The sequence below is a fragment of the Astatotilapia calliptera genome, chromosome 19 (genome assembly GCF_964374335.1).
Source record: "Astatotilapia calliptera chromosome 19, fAstCal68.1, whole genome shotgun sequence".
In the NCBI taxonomy this organism is placed as follows: Eukaryota; Metazoa; Chordata; class Actinopteri; order Cichliformes; family Cichlidae; genus Astatotilapia; species Astatotilapia calliptera.
Genome location: NC_137440.1, coordinates 19,013,296 through 19,032,550, shown reverse-complemented (window position 1 = coordinate 19,032,550; position 19,255 = coordinate 19,013,296). Strand labels below are relative to the sequence as shown.

Here is a 19,255-nt window from a genome sequence, read left to right as displayed (position 1 = left end):
GGGCGTGCTTTCCTCTGTTGTTCAAATTCGCGAGGAGGCCAAGTTGCTGGCTAGGCACCGTGAAGCATGGAATTTAACGACAGCTTTTTAATTAAACACACCGATGACTTAAAGCTGCCGGTCACAGGAACAGTGCACAGACAGCAGATGACTTTCCACTGTCAGCAGTGCAACGCCGTCCTGGCGGACTCCACAGGCGTCTGTGGAGAGATGAAAAGCATGGACTCGCTTATGTGCTTAAGTAAGTACACTTCATTTCTAAAAGCTTGTTCGCTGAGGCATTGGGCTTGTGTTAAATGCAGTATCAGTTTACAGTGCTAACTAAACTCATAGTAGATGGATTTTGACTTGTTTTTATGGCGACTGTTTACATCATATGACCTAATATGTTCGAGTAAGATAATCAATGAGATGATAAATACATTATTCAATAGCAATATGGTAGTATGCCTGGTGATAGATGCCTTTCCTGTAGCTGCAAAGCTGAATCAGTCTTTTAGAGAGACTGCCTATTCAGCACAGTGGTGGATTATCAATGATGGATAAGTTTCATCACAATATCCTCAAAGTTTCCAATTTACAGCCAGTTACAGAGTCAGCCTTTATTCAGTCTTCTCCCCCAGCAGAGTTCAGCCTATTGTTGATGCGGACACCCAGGTACCTGTACTCCTCCACCACCTCAAAAGGAACCTTCTGAACTAGATCACATTCCCTCTGGTCTTATTCATATTCAGAAGCAGATGAATCCTCCCAGGCCATGACACAAAATCATCCACTAGTGCTCTCTACTCTCCATCCTGCCTCTAAAATCAAACCGTTGCATACTCATTAGAGTATTTCTGTAGGTGCCACAACCCAGAGCTAAACTCCTCAGTGTCTTAGGTGTGCAAGGTGAACAACAATGGAGATTGCAGAGTCCCCTGCAGAGCTCCTGAACTGAACATCACCAAACACACGGAGTACTTCCCCAGTCTCATGTGCTGTGACCTGTCTGTCAGTGGATGTGTTTCCTGACATTTCCTGTAGATTCTCTCTCAGTAGCAGCAGATGAAATTGTGTTAAATGCACTTGCGAAATCAAAGAAGGTAATCCTCACTGTGCAGCCATTACTGTCTAGATGGCAGTAAGCTCCCTGCAGGATGTAGGTGATTGCTTCCACATTTGTTCTGTGTGCAAACTGCTGAGGGTCAAGAGATGATTTCGCCTGTGGTCTCAGCTGGGCCAAGATTAGTGTCTACAGTACCTTTGTCACATGCCGTGAGGGCAGCTGTTTGATAATCGTTAAGCTTTGGCGATGTTGACTTCTTTGGTACTACTTGGGCCAGCGCACTTGCTCTAGTGTAGTTTCTTCTGCTGTCTGTTTGGGAGTGGAGGGGATGGAATAGTATCTCGGGGTCTTGTTCGCGAGTGATGGGAGAAGGGAGCCGGAGATCGACAGACGGATTGGGGCTCCAGCTGCAGTAATGCGGACGCTGCACCGGTCCGTCGTGGTGAAGAGGGAGCTGAGTATAAAAGCGAAGCTCTCAATTTACCGGTCGATCTACGTCCCTACCCTCACCTATGGCCACGAGCTGTGGGTAGTGACCGAAAGAACGAGATCGCGGATACAAGCGGCAGAAATGAGCTTCCTCCGAAGGGTGGCTGGCCTCTCCCTTAGAGATAGGGTGAGAAGTTCGGCCATCCGGGAGGGGCTCAGAGTAGAGCAGCTGCTGCTCCACATCGAAAGGAGCCAGCTGAGGTGGTTCGGGCATCTGACAAGGATGCCCCCTGGGCGCCTCCTGGGTGAGGTGTTCCAGACATGTCCCACCGGGAGGAGGCCCCGGGGCAGACCCAGGACACGCTGGAGAGATTATATCTCTCGGCTGGCCTGGGAACGCCTTGGTATTCCCCCGGACAAGCTGGAGGAGGTGGCTGGGGAGAGGGAGGTCTGGGCCTCTTTGCTTAGGCTGCTGCCCCCGCGACCCGGCCCCGGACAAAGCGGATGAAGATGGATGGATGGATGGGGATGGAATAGCCTGCCTGTAGTCCTGTCCTCAACACCATTGAACACTTGTGGGATCAACTGGGACGTGCTGTTCGTGCCAGAGTGACAAAAACAACCACATTTGCTCCCTAATGCTCTTTTAATGTCTGTTTTTTCAGGGGTACTATACTTAAACTCCACTGATGATTTTCAAAAGTTTTATGCCAATATGATATTTCTACCTAATGTCTTTCTACCTAATTTTCTTTAGGAGTAACCAATGATGTAGTCATTAGTGACAAGATGGAGTCAGAACATAAAGGGGAAATGACTAATTGGTGAGTAGGGTTAAGCTGCAGCGTTTATTGACCTTGTAGAGGAAATTTGTTTTGTACCACAAAGCATTGTCATGAGCACAGCTTAGACTTTAGTAGTATAGACAGGTTGATAATGAATGTCTTGATCACTCCCAGCATCTACAGCTCTTTAAAATGCCGTGGCTGCCGCTGTGCTCTGGGGAAAGTCATTCACTCAGCACCCTCACGTTTGGCTCTGATTCGGTCCATCTTTCTCCTCTACAAAGCAAACATCAACTGGTAAGCCCTCCGGTTTCTACTAACCACACGACCATATTGACTACTTGTGTACATGTTTGTCTGGGGAGGGTAGAATAAACATGTGGCTTATGAGCTTTCTTTGTTCACTTCATATTGTGAGCTCAGGTCAGAGATGAAACAAACCCTGTATATGTTGTACACTTGATGAGTAGGTTTAACTATTCACTTTATAAATAAGTGTGTGTGGTAATTATATTTTTCATTCTTTAATGGAAACCATTTCATTGAAGTTATTTTTTGCATCCCTCGATCTTCAAGAACTTGCTTAATTCTCTCTGCAGTTACATCCTCAACAGCAGCTCCTTGGTGAAGGCATCCACACTCACATTTGATCAGAAGCCGCTCAGACAAAGCATGAATGAGGTGGGACACTGAAATAATAATATCATGTCGGAGCAAGAGAACCAATTTTACTTTTTTCATTGGGTTTTATTGTGGTTCATCAGTGCACACACTCACTTCACAATAGAAGAGATTAGTGCATAAAGCAATCCAGTTAGGAATGAAATAAATTATAATTGCCTCTGCTGAGCAAATAAATGTGTTACTTGCTTTCCGTTGCAGGTGAGACAACAGTTTGAAGCACAGCTGGAACAGATGTCACGCATTAAGAACAGACTGGTAGACAGAAGTGTTACCAGTAATATGGTCAACTAGTGTACACAGGACACCCAGCTCAACCTGGGATTAGGGAAAATATGTTCTTCAGTCTGCTGCGTACTGTAGATGGTTTTTGGTGATGGTGGCATTTATGCGCCTCCATATGCTTGTAAAGAAAATTATATCACTAATAATGGATTAGAGCTGAAATGTGTTTGTTCCATCGGAAAATAAAGGGAAGATCAGTGAACACTAATATGTCAGATTGTATGTAAACAATGGATGCAGCTCCAGCATTCAAGAGTGTGAATACTTAAACCGGACACAGACCTGCATTCTTTAGAAGAACCAGCAGAGGGCGCCTCCTCATTAAAAAATCAATTCTTAAGGTAAAGATGGAAAAACCCTCCCGCTTCTTTGATCTGCCGCTTTCCTGTTGAGTTTATGGCCTCCGTCACTATTTTTATGTCTTACTGAATACAGCATGATTGTTTTATTTTGTAAATTATGGCCCCGCTTAGGCTATAAGGATACAAAACAAAATGGTATGCTTTATGATAGGCTAGTTGCTACTGTGTGACCATGAAGTGTCCTTGGTTAATCTGTCAGATTCACCCCTCCCTTCGGATGTGTTGCTTGCTGACCAGAATGCTTCAGAACTGGACCTCACTGTGCCAACATCCATCTTTTATATACAGTCTATGTTGACAGCTACTAAGTGAAATTACTTTTTATTATTCATTTTCTTAATTGTTGTAGGTTAAATCAGGGCATTGTTGTGAAATATAAACGTCATTCCACCTGTATTGTTACTTTGGTTCAAAACATTGTTGCTGGTACCCTCACAAGGTATTTGTGAGGGTGGCAGAATGCAGATATTAACAATTGTTACAGATGATAGCAACAGTTGTTGACACAGCTTCTCAGATCCCTTCTCTGCTGCTGATAATGACTTCTTGCCAACGTTTGAGATATATGGTCAATGTTCAGTCACGCTCAGTTCAGTTCAATTAAAATGTCAAAGTAATCTTGATTTACTGTAGTTTGTTTGTAATGGACAGCATACACTCAGTGGCCACTTTATTAAGTACATCTTGCCAGTACTGTTTTTGCCTTCTGATCTACTCTAATTCTTCATGGCACAGATTCAACAAGATGTTTGAAACATTTCTCAGGGATATTGGTCCATTTAGAGATGATAGCATCACACAGTTACTGCACATCCATGTTGTGGATGACCTGTTTCACCACATTCTAAAGGGATTATTGGATTGGATTGAGATCTGGTGACTGTGCAGGCCACCACTACCAGTCTGAACCTTTAATTATGAAAGTGAGATCGATCCATACTTGCATATTGTTTATGCCAAATTCTGACCCTACCATCCTCTTGTTCTCGTAACTTTCTGTTGTTCAGTTTTTGTAGCCTGAGTTTCCCATTCTTAGCTTTGCCTTAATTTTCTTATGCTTGCATAATGACAATAAGACAATCCCCTCTTACTGAGAGGAGTGGCACCTGCTGCGATCATCTCTATCTGCTTCAAGGCTGGACATATTATGTTTTAAGACATGTTTTTTTTTTTTTGCATAGCCTGAATGGGTGCATAACTGCTAATCTAAATTATTATTGTTGACAGCAGTTTCTGCCATACTCATTCAAACAACCATGTCACATTCAGTGTCAGTAAATTACTTTTTCTCCCCGCTCTGACGCTCGGTTTAAACGTCAGTAGATCATCTCAACAACAAACACAGCCCTCAATGCTTTGAATTGCTGCCATGTGATCGACTGCTTAGATAATTCTATTATAAAGCAGTTGAACCTAATAAAGTGGCCAGTGAGTGTATATCTCATGTATTTGCTGTAAATGCTATTTTGTTAATAAAGTTAATTGTTCCCACGATTTTAGGATCAACAGTTCAGTGAGAGCAAAGGTGGTTTTGTTCCTGCTTACAATCTTCAAAACAAGCTAGAATTAGGTTCAAATCTTCCTTCAGTAATCATTTTCTGGTGTGTAACCAGCCTCAGAGTGGTATTAAGGACAACAAACTTTTGGTTTGTTGGTTTGTGTTATATGGCATTCAAACTGTAGTCGACACCCAAAAATTTAATTGGCACCATGCTGCGTTTTATTGCTTAACTTCTGATACAGATTCTTTTTTCTTTTTAAAGTTAATACAAAACCAGACAAGAGGCTCACACATAACAAGCATGCCCATTTCCTCCCTCTGGAGTGCATAGTTTCTACACAGTCCACGTCCTCTGTGGGAAAAGTTGATCAACAAAGTGATGTCGTTAATCTTACCTAAGCTCTTGATATATATATTTTTTTTTCCTTAATGGGAACAAAGGTTGATTTGTTTTTCAGCTGCACTGTGGCTACACTGTCAGGTCATATTTGACACAATGGAGAACTACTCTGTTCTTTACTGTATCAAACTAGCAGGTAGTCTGTAAAGCCGTTGTGTCAAACAAGTCCTGACAGAACATCCAAAATGAACATTTCAGTTTCCTAATTACACTCATTCACATTACAAAGTTGGATTATTGCATGCAATACAAATCATTCATTATTCTGCTAAGACATGCATATTTTTCAAACCCATATATTAATGTTGCTAGATGTCTACTTGCTTATAAATTTTTGATTACAAATTCCAAGAAAGAGCATTACAGGGTTGTTAGAACAAAGTATCCAAGACAGGGTGGAGATGATGACGGTGCAAGTCAGTACATAGAGAGAGAAAGTGCTTTTCAAACAAGTGTCAAGTTCGCTCAGTGAGGCCTTTACAGTTACAGAATTACTTCAATATTTATTTCTAAATAAGAAGTGGGCTTTGAATGGATGTAAAAATGCTACGATTGAAGTTTAAAGCATCTCTCGTGTACTGATGTAATAACATGACGCTACAGCTGTTCTAGAATACACTTTGTTCTGCAGAAAATATCCTAAGCTTTCACTGATAAATCCATAACTCCCCAATGAAAGAAGTGTAATCGACTGCATGAGCAAAAAATAAATAAAATAAAAACGGGTGAATATAACCCTTTCCATGTGATGCTACAGAAACCTTTAAAACACTTTCACCCGGGCACTAAACTCATGCATTATTGTAGGTTATTGCTTCTAAAACTCTAATCAAATACAATTTTATGGAATTAAATATAACGCTCTGAATCCCAAAACTATGAGGTAATATGTACAATGTGATGTCATTGAGAGATCATTATTCTAGGACTAAAAGTCAATTTCAGATCCTTACCAATCAGATCCAAATCTAGGATTAAATTTAATCTCATTCCCAATAGAACATTTCTTCGTCACCATCACACGTGAGACTTGAGAGATTTTTGGCTTTTGCATATTAACTAATTCTTTTAATGCTTTATAGTGCATAAATAAAAGAAGTTACTTATTTTAAGCATATATGCTATAGTAAATGACTTGTTTAAATACTTAACTTACCCTGATTGTGCCTTACATTAGTTGTATTTCGATTGCACAAACTAGCCATGTGATGAAAATGAGATTTTGCAGTAGAGTTTAGAGTAAAGCTGTGTCTCTATGCAGTGTATTTAAATGTACCTAAGTCTACCACCCTTTAACTTCGCTGAAATAGTTTCCAAAGTTTGGCGCTCCAGCTTAGCCTAGAAATCGATTTCACTATTCCTCATGAAGCAAGCATCACTACTGGTCATGCACGGCTACTATAATGTTGGCACCACAGTCCCGCTAAATAAGCTAATGCACATGAGTCTATACATATCTTAATGGAAGACATTGGTGATTTTGTTGCTTTCAAACAACTTGTCACTTGTTTATACAATATACAGTTTGGTCAACAACATGACAGTTAGGATAAAATATTGCACAAATCCCGGTAAAATGTGATTTTTTTTCCTTTGAAAAATCACAAACGTGAACAAAAGAAAGAAAATGCACAGAAGCAGCATGCATTCACTTGAGGAACAATTATGCATTTCATTAGATTACGTTACCATTATCATGAGAAGCTCTGACCAGCCTACTCTTTGCCACTTGTTTATGCTTTCAAATAACATACCTGAATGCAGTTTAGATGCATGAACATCAACTGAGCTGCGAAGAATTTTTTTGTTCGGCTGATCCTAAAGAAACACCATAATGTCCGACAGACCAAGATGAGCTATCTACCTAAAGAAAAAGCTACACTAGATTAAAATAAACAAGCAGGACTTTGTTTGATTCCATTGGGTGGATCTCTAAATTAAATGTAAAGCTTCTTCTAGGAGTAATTTCACTAATCTCTGAAATCTGAGATAATTACCTGGGTAATTCAGTGGGAAACTGTCATTTTCTTCCTCAAGTGACTGCATTTTACTTCTGTTAAAATAAAGAAAAAGAAAAATGAGACCAGGTTTTTGGATGAGATAAAGCATGTTTGATAAAGAAAATCTGATTGCATCTTCTCACAATTCCTTAAAAGAAATCAAAACTGAAAATCTATCTCAACCTGAATGTCCCATTATACACGCCCTACATGCAGGAGGGGGGGAAAAAACCTCCCAGCAATTTACATGGGAAAAAACGAAATAAAAACATGTTAAATTGAAAATTTAAATTGAAAGAGACCAGATGAAGGAAAACTGAATCAGAATGCTTCAGGAGACAAATCTGAAATAATACAAGTTGCCAGATTTCTACGTAAAGGACTCAACATTAAAAGGAAAACTTCCCAATTTTATCTCTATGTGCTATTTGTAAAGAAACACCTGCCGACCTGACAAAGGAGAGCACAATACAATGCAAAACAGATGCATAGGAGACCACAGTTTGAGTGGTTCAGTGGTTTTTTGTTTTTGTTTTACCCAAAATGAGTGAAAGTGTGCATCGTGTGCTTGTGTGCTGCTCAGTCTTCTCCCATTTACAACCTCACTTTTTGACCCCCAGAAACAAAACTAATCATCCAACATTATACAACTTTCTGTGGCACTTGACAGCCTTTTAGCTAATTCACCACTCTCCTCGTCCATGCTGTTGGACTTCCCATGGCAATGAGGTAGAGCAAAAAACAAAACATTAACACACCCAATGAGTCTAATGAAAATCACAGGCCTTGATCTTTGCTACAGTATCTTGTGTCTTTTGCTATGTTTCCCAGAAAATTGGGAGCAGTTACTTTGTTCTTTATCAAACTGTTTTTTGTAACTGTGGTGAAGTAATTTTTTCCTTTCTTACTATTTGGGAAGTAGAGACTATGTTTACATGCAGCCTGACGAGAATGTCACGCGTATTTCTAAAGGACTTTCAGGCAGACAAAATAATACTAGGCTACATGTAGGCATAAGCAGTGTGCATCATGCAAGTCCGACCGCCCAAAATTTCAACAGATGGTGTTCACTGATGATCCGTGGGATGCTGTGGAGGAGAAGTGGTTAATGTCCCAGCAGGAAGGAGAGCACCAGTGTCCCAGAAGCCCAAATGAGGTCATCTTGATAGTGTCCGTTTACCTCCAAATGTCTTGGTGGTGGCGGATGTTACATGTTGGTGTTGCTGGGGTAAATTTGCAAAGCAATATCACTTGCAGAGGATTCATGACTCCATTAAATGACGGTTTATTCCTAAAATAACAATTCACATGTTACCTTCATAGAAGAAATATGACCATTATTCATAATTATACTCAGCACATTCTCTCATTGCATTTGGAACAATTAGATATGCAGTGATGTACAAAAATCTTAAGCCATTCTTGATTTCTTTATATTTTATCTCAGCAAATGGTAAATATTCAATATTGAAGTAAATTCAAAACTCTTCTTTGGATGTTCACTGCCTTTGTTTTGTTCTGTCCCAAAAATCTGTTTTATTTTCTCTAAGCTGTCTGTTATGTGTAAACAGAAGAACACAGGTCATCCCTTGAGCTAAGTGCCTTTTTTGTGCTTCAATGACGAGGTGATTATTAAATGGCTTAAACACTTAACGAAAACATGTTTAAGTGAGATATAACAAAAATTTCTGTTCTTGGTCCCTGTGTATTAAATACGAAGATTCAACCAAAGAACATACCGCAGAAACGGAACCGCTGGATATAAGAGCATATACAGTTAGCAGAGAGAGGAACCATATATGAGTACAGGAGTCAGGACAGTAATCTTTGATGCACGGAAGCTGTGTTGAGTGATTACCTTGTGGCTCATTCAGTGACATTTCTGGTCGAAGGTTTGCTGAAGGAATTTCAGTCGTGTTGGTTTACCTATTTTTACTAGGACAGCGTACACCGGCAGTCTATATATTCTTTTGTACCTCATAGCATAGTGTATGATGAAACCTAACCCAAACAAGCCCTGATGTATCTACGAGACATTTGCTTCTACATCGTGGTCAAGGTAAATGTAAACAGTTTACACTGTGTTAAGTTATTAACTGTAGTTTACGTCATGTAATTCTTTCCACGAAGTAAACAGTTTCAATCATTCCAGTATGGTTAAGCTTTTGATTAATTTGTGTGTTTAGACAAATATAATTCGAAATGTATCTGACAGTCATTCTAAACGAATAGCACGCAATCAATTTTAATTCTAAGGACTTAGAGGTAACAGTCTTTATTCACCAACTGTGTAGACAGAAAAAAGTAAGTAAACCTCCTCATGACCTCTCCCGAAACAACCTGGAGTCAGGTGATCGAATTAAGAAGTGAGAGTGGGAGTGTGATTATAGAAATGCCCCTCCCTATTCTAGTAAGTGTCTTGGGTTGAATTTCTCTGTCTTTAATGTTTTCCCTGTTGTGAATAATTTTTCGCGTTGTAAAACCCTTCCAGAAACCTCTTTATGATCTTTGCTAATGTCATTTTTCATCAGCATTGTGTTTACACACATGTGAATGCTCCAGACCAGCAAACTGCCAAAACTTCTGCTCACACTTGCCGATATGTGAGCAAGTGTGAAAATGGGATTATACGTAAAGAAAACCCATGAACACATAATTCAAACAAGAAACCTTTCATTTTTCTACATAAATATAGTTGTTTGAAGTGGGACATTTTAAATGCCCTCTATTGGATAATTATACAAAACGATATAAATATTGTTTTAAGTGTGTCAGGCCATTATTTTGTTTTTGAGAAACATATTCTTATTTATATTCATTTTGACTCTGTTACTCTGTTTTGTATCTCAGCAGTGAAACCTGCAGATCAGCGTTGAAATGTCCCTGCCGAGGATCACACACCTCCCTTCTGGGAGGCTGCTGAGCACCATCCTCCACCACCAGCCGCTTCTCCCCTCCATCATTCCTCTCACTGTGCCCAAAAGAGCTGTGATCCAGGGTGAATACAGACGACCTGGCCAGCCCAAAAAGACCAAGTTTGCCTGGCAAAAGATTAACTTTAATTTCTCAAAAGGTTTGGAGGGGATAAAGAAACATTTCACACTCCTAAAAAAGGAGTTTACCGACCGCTGGGTTGGCCCTGAGGGTAAACCGATTGTTGAGCACATGCTGGAGCAGAACAGAGTTGTATGGGAGTTCAGAGGTCCAGAGAGCCTGAGGGAGTGGACGGTGTCCTCTGATCGTGAGATTGGAGGCCATAGTGAAGCTTACCTGAAGCTGGGAAGGAACAATAATACCTGTTTTCTGTACGGGACACTGAGCTCTACTCCCCCACGAGATGGAGAAACACGCTACAGTGGATACTGCACTATGCGCTCAAAGCAGCCTCTGGTTAGTGTTAACTGCTGGATACCATGTTTTTGTTGAATTCAGTAGCGCAGAGAGAGATTAGTCTCCCTCCCGTGATTACTTTTCATTTAGAACATAATATAGGATGGATGCAGAGGGGAGGAGGGGGTTCCCCCATTGCAGTTTATCAATGAAAGTTTATGTAAATGCCAATTTCCAAGTCTTTTGTGTCTTCTAGGCTTCCTTTGACAGAAAAAAAACACCATGATTGGAGCAGTTTTAACACTCTGCAATTACGTGTACGTGGTGATGGTCGCCCATGGATGATTAACGTCTCAGCAGAAACATACTTCTCTCACCAGAAGGATGACATATACTGTTATTTCCTATATACCAGAGGAGGGCCCTACTGGCAGGATGTTATGGTGAAGTTTGTTTTTTTTTTTTTTAAAGTAAAATTATTTAATAAATCTATATAGGTCTGTTTAAGAGGCATGATAGTATCAAATACGTTGATCAGCCTGACTTCAAATGCTCTTCTGCAGATACCTTTCTCCAAGTTCTTCCTTACACATCGAGGGAGGGTACAAGATGACCAGCATCCTGTCTGGCTGGACAAGGTAGTGCAAAGAAAAATTCCCTCACAAAGTGATGATAAAACTGATGTATCATTACCCTAATCCCTTTTTAGCTTGTGGCCTTCACATTGTTTTTCATATTTGTATTTACAGGTTAACACCATTGGGTTTACTTTGGGAGACAAAGCTGATGGCCCATTCCAGCTTGAAATTGATTTCATTGGTGTTTGCAAAGATTATGCACACACAGAGGAGTTTGCCTATGAAGCATACAAGAGGAACCCAGAAGTCTAAGAACGGTTAATGCTGCAGTCAGACTGTTGGGAAAAATTTGAACTTATATTGACACCATTTCTGTAATGTCATTATAGATTTCAAACTATTAATATTAATGACTTGTGCAGACCGTTTATTATTAAATTATGTATTAAATACCACAATAGAACAAATATAAAAAGACAAGATCTTGGGTCTTATGAGTGCCTCAATTCTAGCAAAGTAATAAAGCAAATGAAATTTTTAATTAGTAGTTTCAAAATGCAGCAAAACAGGACAGACTTATATCACATCAAAATATCCTTTTAAAAAAAGGTATTAGCGTTTGAGCTAAAAGTATTTAAAAGAAATGCAGGATTTGAACCTCAAAGACGCTGGACAGTATATGTAAGCTTCTACTACTTTTCTATAGGGGCTACAAAATGCTGAAACTGAAGCTGCAGACAATGAAATATTTACACTTCAACAGGGTTTACAAACGGCCCCAAGCAGGCACAATATTTTATGCCATGACAAGGCCTCTTCTTGCCCCAAGCATACTTTCTTTCTTCTGCTTCCGATCTTGTATCTGCTTTGCTCTCCTGCCCTGCCTAAAATAAGAATAAAGATATTCAGAGATGTGGCATGAGCCAACTGCAATGGGAGAATTTTCAGCATCAATTAAAAACCTACCTTGACTGGACTTTGTGCTGTTTGTAAGCTTCCTGGTGCGGATTTGAGACAGACTTGTTCATGGCCGTGTTTTCTTTGACATCTTCAAATGGCTTCAGTTTACCTATGTATAAAATAAATAACTCAATGCTACATCTTGTCCAATCAAATGGTGTTTCACACGAACAGGGAAAATGAGAACATTTTTATACCTTTATGAGGCTTGTAGGTGAGGGGACGTGACAGACTCGCCTTCAGATCAAAGCTGGGTTTCTTGTTTGTGCCAGGCGTTGTTGAAGTGCTTGTGTTGCCAGTGAAAACAAATGGTCCTTTCAGAGGGGGGGAAAAAACCAAAAAAAAAAACCCAAAACATAATCATCTACTTTTTAGAAACATACTTCAAATATATCATTCCAAGGGTTGAAAGGCCAAAGTACCTGGAGTTTTTGTTGCAGAGAACGATGCAGTTTTGACACTGCTGGGCTTTAATCCATTGGCAGTCGGTTTCTGCGGGGTGCTGGAAGCCACGCAGGGTGACATGCGTGCAGGTGTCTTCACCAGTGACCTTTTATATTCATTGTCATGAGTAGCTTCTGAGAACCTGTATGTAGACAGGTTCTCAGTCCTACAAATTTTGCCTAAAATTTGTGAAAAAGGCATATCCAAAATAAATTGCATGCTGCTCTTGAACCATTTGGAGTATATGCATGGTTTTGGTCTCTTTTGAAAGGAGACAATCTGTAGTTTGTTCCTGAGGTGTCAGAATCACTTTATGTCATACTGCTATTGAGTAATAGAACTTTGAACACACTAAAAAAGAGAGAAAAAAAAAATCCGCCCAAGTTTTTTTTTGTAAGGAATGCATGCAGATGCCTACCTTGTGAGGTATTAGCTGGAAAACACAACAGGATCAAAGCATGAAGCCTTACCAAGCCACAATTCAAATTTGATAACAATATCTTAGAAAATGAGTGTTCTATGCAAGTTTATTTAGGTCTATGTATAGGCGCTACCCAAAAAAGGCCACTTGGAGACTCCAAATGGCCCTTTGTAACAATCAACACATAAAAGGCTGTAATTCTTGAATGCTTTTATGTACAGTCCTAATTTTGGTCTCTAATTAAAGGTTACACTCAGAGCTATTCTTACATCCAGATTTATTGTCAATACTTTACAAAATTACAGGAGCATAAACATTATACAGTGTTTTTTTTTCAATTTCGAAACAAATGTAAAGGGAAAAAAAAGTATTATGGCATTAAAACTCACTATATATACACATTATGTATATGCATCTGTGGGTGTATAAATATATATATAGTTTTTCACACAAATGTATTTTTACAATTATATTTTTTAGAGATCATTGGCATCATGCCAGTCTTTATAACAATCTCGACTTGGCAAAAAGCACAAAGGCACATCACAGGAGGAGCACTTTACTGGTGTCTTTGCCTGGCAGTGTCTGCACCTCATACGACCTGTGGTGCTGTGTCCACTGATATGCACAGGCTTGTGATGTGCTCTGTTTGGAGAGGGTGATGGTGCGGGCGATGGAGCAAGGCTGCCAGCTGCCGCTGCCAGCTCCTCAATAAGTGTCTCCCGAAAAGCCTTTTGGTGCATGGGTACCTCTCCTTTACCCTTTGTGATGCTCTTGTGAAGCAGGAAGGCATTCACAACAGCAATGTCCAGAAAATGATAAAAAAATGTCTTATACCACCTCTGAGTCTTGTGGATGACTTTATAGTAGTTTATCAAGGCATCGGAGTGGTCCACCCCACCCATGCACCTGCATTGACAGAAAAAACAAGAACAAACAGAATTGAATAACAAGAACAAACAAAATTGGATTTCCAAAAAACAAAATAAATAACATAATAGTTATATAGATTGTTGAATATAAAATACATACCGATTATACTCCTTCACTGCTGGTGGAACAGAGATTTCTTTCAGCACCCAGTGTCCATCTGCATCTCTAACTCTCCTTTGAACAGTGTCCCCAGCATGGGCTGTGTGGAGGGTTGAGCACAGGAACACATCCCTTGTGTCTCGCCACTGAACGAAGAGAAGGGAGTCCTTTCGGATCCATCTTATGCTGCCACGGGGAGATTTAGAGTCCAGGCAATTTTTTTTGGTTTTTGGAAATCCAATTGTATTTGTTCGTATTGTTCCACATGCCCAGATCCTCTTCTGAAGGAGGTCACAGAAAAGGGAGGGACTACTATAAAAATTATCTACAAAAAGTTTGTATCCTGTGCCAAGCAACCGTGTATCGATAAGCTCCATCACGGATTCATAACCTAGTCCCTTGCCACTGTTTCCCTGCAGCTTCCCTTCATACACGAAAAAGTCCCATGTATATCCGTTGCTCGAATCTGCCAAAACAAAAAGTTTGTATCCCCAGCGAACAGGCTTATTTTTCATGTATTGCTTTATTCCAATACGTGCTTTGGAGGCAACCATTCGCTCGTCAATGGAAATTTCTTGGCCAGGGTTATAGTTTATTTTACAGACCTCCCTCATCTCCGTGTATAATGGTTTTATTTTGCAGAGACGGTCAAAATCTGCCGTACCTCTTCTCTGCTCATTAGCAGCATTGTCCTCCAAACTGCTTAGGTGAAGGGAGCGGCAGATCCTTTGAAACTTCTTACCAGACATTATTTTTTTAGGGAATGGAAGGCTGTACAGTTTACTACCTCGCCAGTAATCAGTGATTGCAGGGAGTTTGACCAGACCCATATAAATCACCATGGCCATAAAAGCATACATGTCCTGTAAAGTCAAGTCAATCCATGGGTTAGAGGGCTTGTGGCATGTTGATCCAAAAACATTTGTGTTTTTAATTATTGTCAGCAACATGGAGTTTGTGAAATAAAGTTGAAAAAGCTGTAAAAGTGTGTATGAAGCTGTAGGTATGATCTGAGGTCCTGGTGATTTGATGGGCCTGAAGGTGGGCTGTGGTGGTATTATGTCTGGAGCATCTGTATCATTCCATCCCTCTTCAGATGTACTGGCTGGCATCTCAGCTTGACTGCTGCCAGTTCTCCCTCTTCCTCTCCCCCTCCCTCTTGGCCTTCTGCTTCCAGAAACTCTTTGGAAAGTGGAAGGATGTGGCTCCTCTTCTGACGAAATGCTGTCATCGTGTTCCTCTGTACTTGTCTTTTTACTGGCTGGCTCCCATAGTTCATCTGATTCTGATGATTGTCTGTGATATACAAAAAAACAACAACGATATAAGTTAGCAGGAACACCTCAAAACACACACAATATATTATTTATATAATATATATATATATATATATATATATATATATATATATATATATATATATATATATATATATATATATATATATATATATATATATATATACATATATATATATATATATATATATATATATACATACACATACACACATTATATAAAGACACACGACGTGAGTTAGTAAGAACACAATCAAAACACAAAGATGCACACACACAAACAAACAAACAATATAAACACAGCAGGAGTTAGTAAAAACGCATCAAACACACAGAGGAGCAGGCGCGCACACACACAAAGGCGCACACACACACAAAGGCACACATACAAACAGTAATATCATTCTATGATACTTACATGTCGAGAGTAGCGTCTCCTCCATCCAAAAAAATATCCTCTGCTACCGAGTCAACAAAGGAAACATCACTGTCTTCTTCGGAAATATCTTCCTCCGACTGATCACTGTCACGCCGAGTGCATTGTTCGAGGACTTCTTCCAGTGAGAAGTAAGTTTTCCTCTTTGCCATTTTGTACTTACAAAGCTCCTTTGGTCGCAAGTTCTCTCAAAATGCTGTATGAACACAGACGCTGTCGTCGCTATGAAAGTTTACGCAAAAGCGCACGAGTGACAAAAACCTTTTGCGCATGCAAATAAAAGGGGAAAAACAAGTGTCCTCCCCCTTAAGCTGCATATCAATCTTCTTTAAAGATCATTGGCTATCTGATACGCCAATCATTTTGACACTCTGCCACAATTGGAAGAAGTTACTGCCCATCAAAGGGGGGCTGGCCAGACCGCTGACCACCAGCTGTGTTTGGCTATCGCTGCTTGTTCACACCTGTGTGAAGCACCCATTGGTTCAAATGAGGTGTCAATCGAAAGTGCAGAGGTCAGCGGCCATTTTGAGATCAAAATACCCGGAATATTTACATGTCAAGAGCTGCTAATGCTTCAGGAAGCACCGAAAATAGGATTATTCGCCGGCTACTTTGAAACAATACTATTACATTCAGTGGATGTTTATCAACATATAAATGTCTCAGAGACTAAATATTGGACTGATTTGGATTGCCTGGACTCTTGGCAGTCTAACTACACCGTTTTTGTTGGAATATTATGAACCAGTGGACTAACAGGTGCTTTATATGTGAGTACAGACCTTATTGTTATTGTTTTTTTTCGATGTTGGCAGCCTGACATAAACACTAATTGTACCTGCTATGTTGATTCTATCTTGAAATGCTTTACATCGTTCGAATCACGAGAATCTCAGCTTTCCAAATATATATAACATGTTTAGCTTCTTTTTTGATAAGTTTTTGTACGTAACCAATTAGTCCCCTAAACCATCCAATGTACCGTGGGCGGTACGTCCGACTGCTAACAGCATTAGATTTAATACAAAACTTAAATTTGAATGTTTCCACTTTGCAATACCACTTAAAGTTTATTTTGGAATATCCACTCTTGAATTCAGGTTTATCCTTTAGAATGAACCATTATTTAACAAGTGTTTGCAAACAGAGACTGCATCGCTAAGTCATAAGTTTTATACACCTGTGCGAAAGTGATTGATAACTAATGAGAAGATTAAAAGACTGTGGCTCAGTACTTTTGTCCATTTAAAAGACACAGATCCCGAAGAAATTCATTAGATTTGTTGTATCAAAAGGCCAGAGGATAAAACGGTGACTCACCGAACATTGATCCTGCGAGTAGAAAGAACAGACGGCCTGAAGGAGGTGACCTCCTTTGAAAGAGGTTTTTTGGTGGCTGAAAGCACAGTGTGCCTGCGGTTTTTGCCACCTGGTGTCTTGTTCACTGGGGCAGGGCTGAACATGGAAGCACGAGTTGGATTTGCCCTCTGTGGGATTATATACATGTGTCATTAGTGTGCTTCAGAAGTAATCAATATATACATCAAATGTGGGTGACCAGTAGATGGTGGTGCTTACCACTTGATCTTTGCCATCAACTTGCAGCAGTTTAGTTTTGTCTGACAGACTCTACAGGTAAAAAAAAATAAAAATAAGACAAAGTTCAAGTAAAAGTTACCTTTAATTTTTCCTGAATAAAACTAAGCCAAGATAATTTGGCACCTTTAATTCCTTCACTGAATTTCTGTACGTCTCCATCTGTTTCGTCTTCCGCTGAACATAGGAATCAATGGACTCCATCTTGTTGAAATGAGCCTCGTGAAGTTTTTTGAAATCTGGATAAACAAATAAAATGTATAACATATTCAAAGATTTATTTATGCATTTTTTTTTTGGGGGGGGGGGGGGGGTTTCTTTTTAATCGATTAAGGTTTTATTTACTCAAGCAAAATAGTTGTGCATCTATAGAAAACAGGAAAATGTACACATTTCTCTGAAATAAAGTAGGACAGGCTCTGCTGTACATAGCAGAGACTCCAAAAAAGCTTTTGCTGAATCAAGCACAAAAAGAACCATATCATTGAAAGAGGAACAAACAAAACTTACTGGGGGTAACAGGCTTCAACAAAGGCTTACTCTTCTGCTGGAGACGAGGAATTCTACCAGCTTTTGCCCCTTTTGGTGCCTTTTCTGGACACAGACCTTTAAAGGTAAAATTTGTGCAAAAGTACATGATCGTAAAGTCCAAGGAAGAAAACATAAGTGTGTATCAGCTTTTATCAACTATTGCTAACCTGTTTCAGCAGTCACTGGTGCTTCATCCTTAATGGCAGGCTGTAGCTGCTGCTCCTCACGGTCAGCAGTCTGGATCTTTTTAGGAGGCTCATTTTTTTCTTTATCGTTTGTAGAGGACACCTTTCTCTTCTTACCACCCCTGGCATTGCAAGGTGCAGTAAGTGCATCAGCTTCAGTGTCATCCTTAAAAAGAAAAATAAGCATAAAGGTTTTAAACCTCCAGAATGCAAAGAACTTAAACAGCTGCAAAGCAACCCTATGCACAGGGATATAGAGTGCTTCAGATGTATTTATGTTGAATGCAGTGTAATGTATAATACCTTTGCAGCAACTGGAGGCATCTTGGCATCGCTTTTAGTCGGTGTCGCAGTATCAGAGATTTTTCTCTTGTTACCCTTTCCTTTACCTCGACGTGTGTTCACAAACCCAGTAGTGCTGGAAACTTCTTCCTTGCAAGCTGAATCCAGGACAACCTCAGATTTCTCCTGAGCTTCATCATTAATATCTTGCCCCTGGAACAGTCATAAACGCATTAGCGCTGTGCACATGAGATGCTGACAACAAAGCCAATACATTACAAAACAGCAGTAAGTTACCTGCTCCTTCGCCTCTTTGTTCTTTTCTTCTTGATAATGCTGCTTTATGGCCTTCAGAAGTTTGTCGGCCTAATGTTGCCGAAAAAAAACGGGAAAAAATGCATTTGAGTGTAGTCTGCCCAACACACGTTGACGTTAGAGAACAGCCAGCTACCGTTAGCGAATACAAGGTAAGTCTACCATAACCCCGCTAGAAGCAAATTTTTAAAAGTACCGCTTCATTACCTTCATGTTCGCCTTGAGTCCCAGCTCCTTAGCGAGACTTCGCAATTCTGCATATTTCATAGAGTCCAAATCCATGCCGGTATGACAGTTTATTTCGCTTTTTTTAAGAAAAAAAATCCGCGCACACGTCGGTGTTTCTCCTCACC

At 39.9% G+C, this 19,255-nt stretch overlaps 1 protein-coding gene and 1 pseudogene across 2 annotated transcripts; both read left to right on the top strand.

Moving 5' to 3' along the window:
- The first annotated feature begins 66 nt into the window (after positions 1–66).
- Positions 67–5,084, top strand: oip5 (opa interacting protein 5). The gene is made up of 5 exons (XM_026152141.2): positions 67–241; positions 2,235–2,301; positions 2,437–2,559; positions 2,862–2,943; positions 3,145–5,084. The coding sequence occupies exons 1-5, from the start codon at positions 67–69 to the stop codon at positions 3,235–3,237; spliced, it is 540 nt and encodes a 179-aa protein (XP_026007926.1). The 3' UTR covers positions 3,238–5,084.
- Positions 5,085–9,334: 4,250 nt separating this feature from the next.
- Positions 9,335–12,375, top strand: LOC145422402 (complex I intermediate-associated protein 30, mitochondrial-like; annotated as a pseudogene). The gene is made up of 5 exons (XR_013903684.1): positions 9,335–9,550; positions 10,342–10,894; positions 11,092–11,264; positions 11,385–11,459; positions 11,571–12,375. The product of XR_013903684.1 is annotated as a complex I intermediate-associated protein 30, mitochondrial-like (transcript).
- The last annotated feature ends 6,880 nt before the right edge of the window (positions 12,376–19,255 follow it).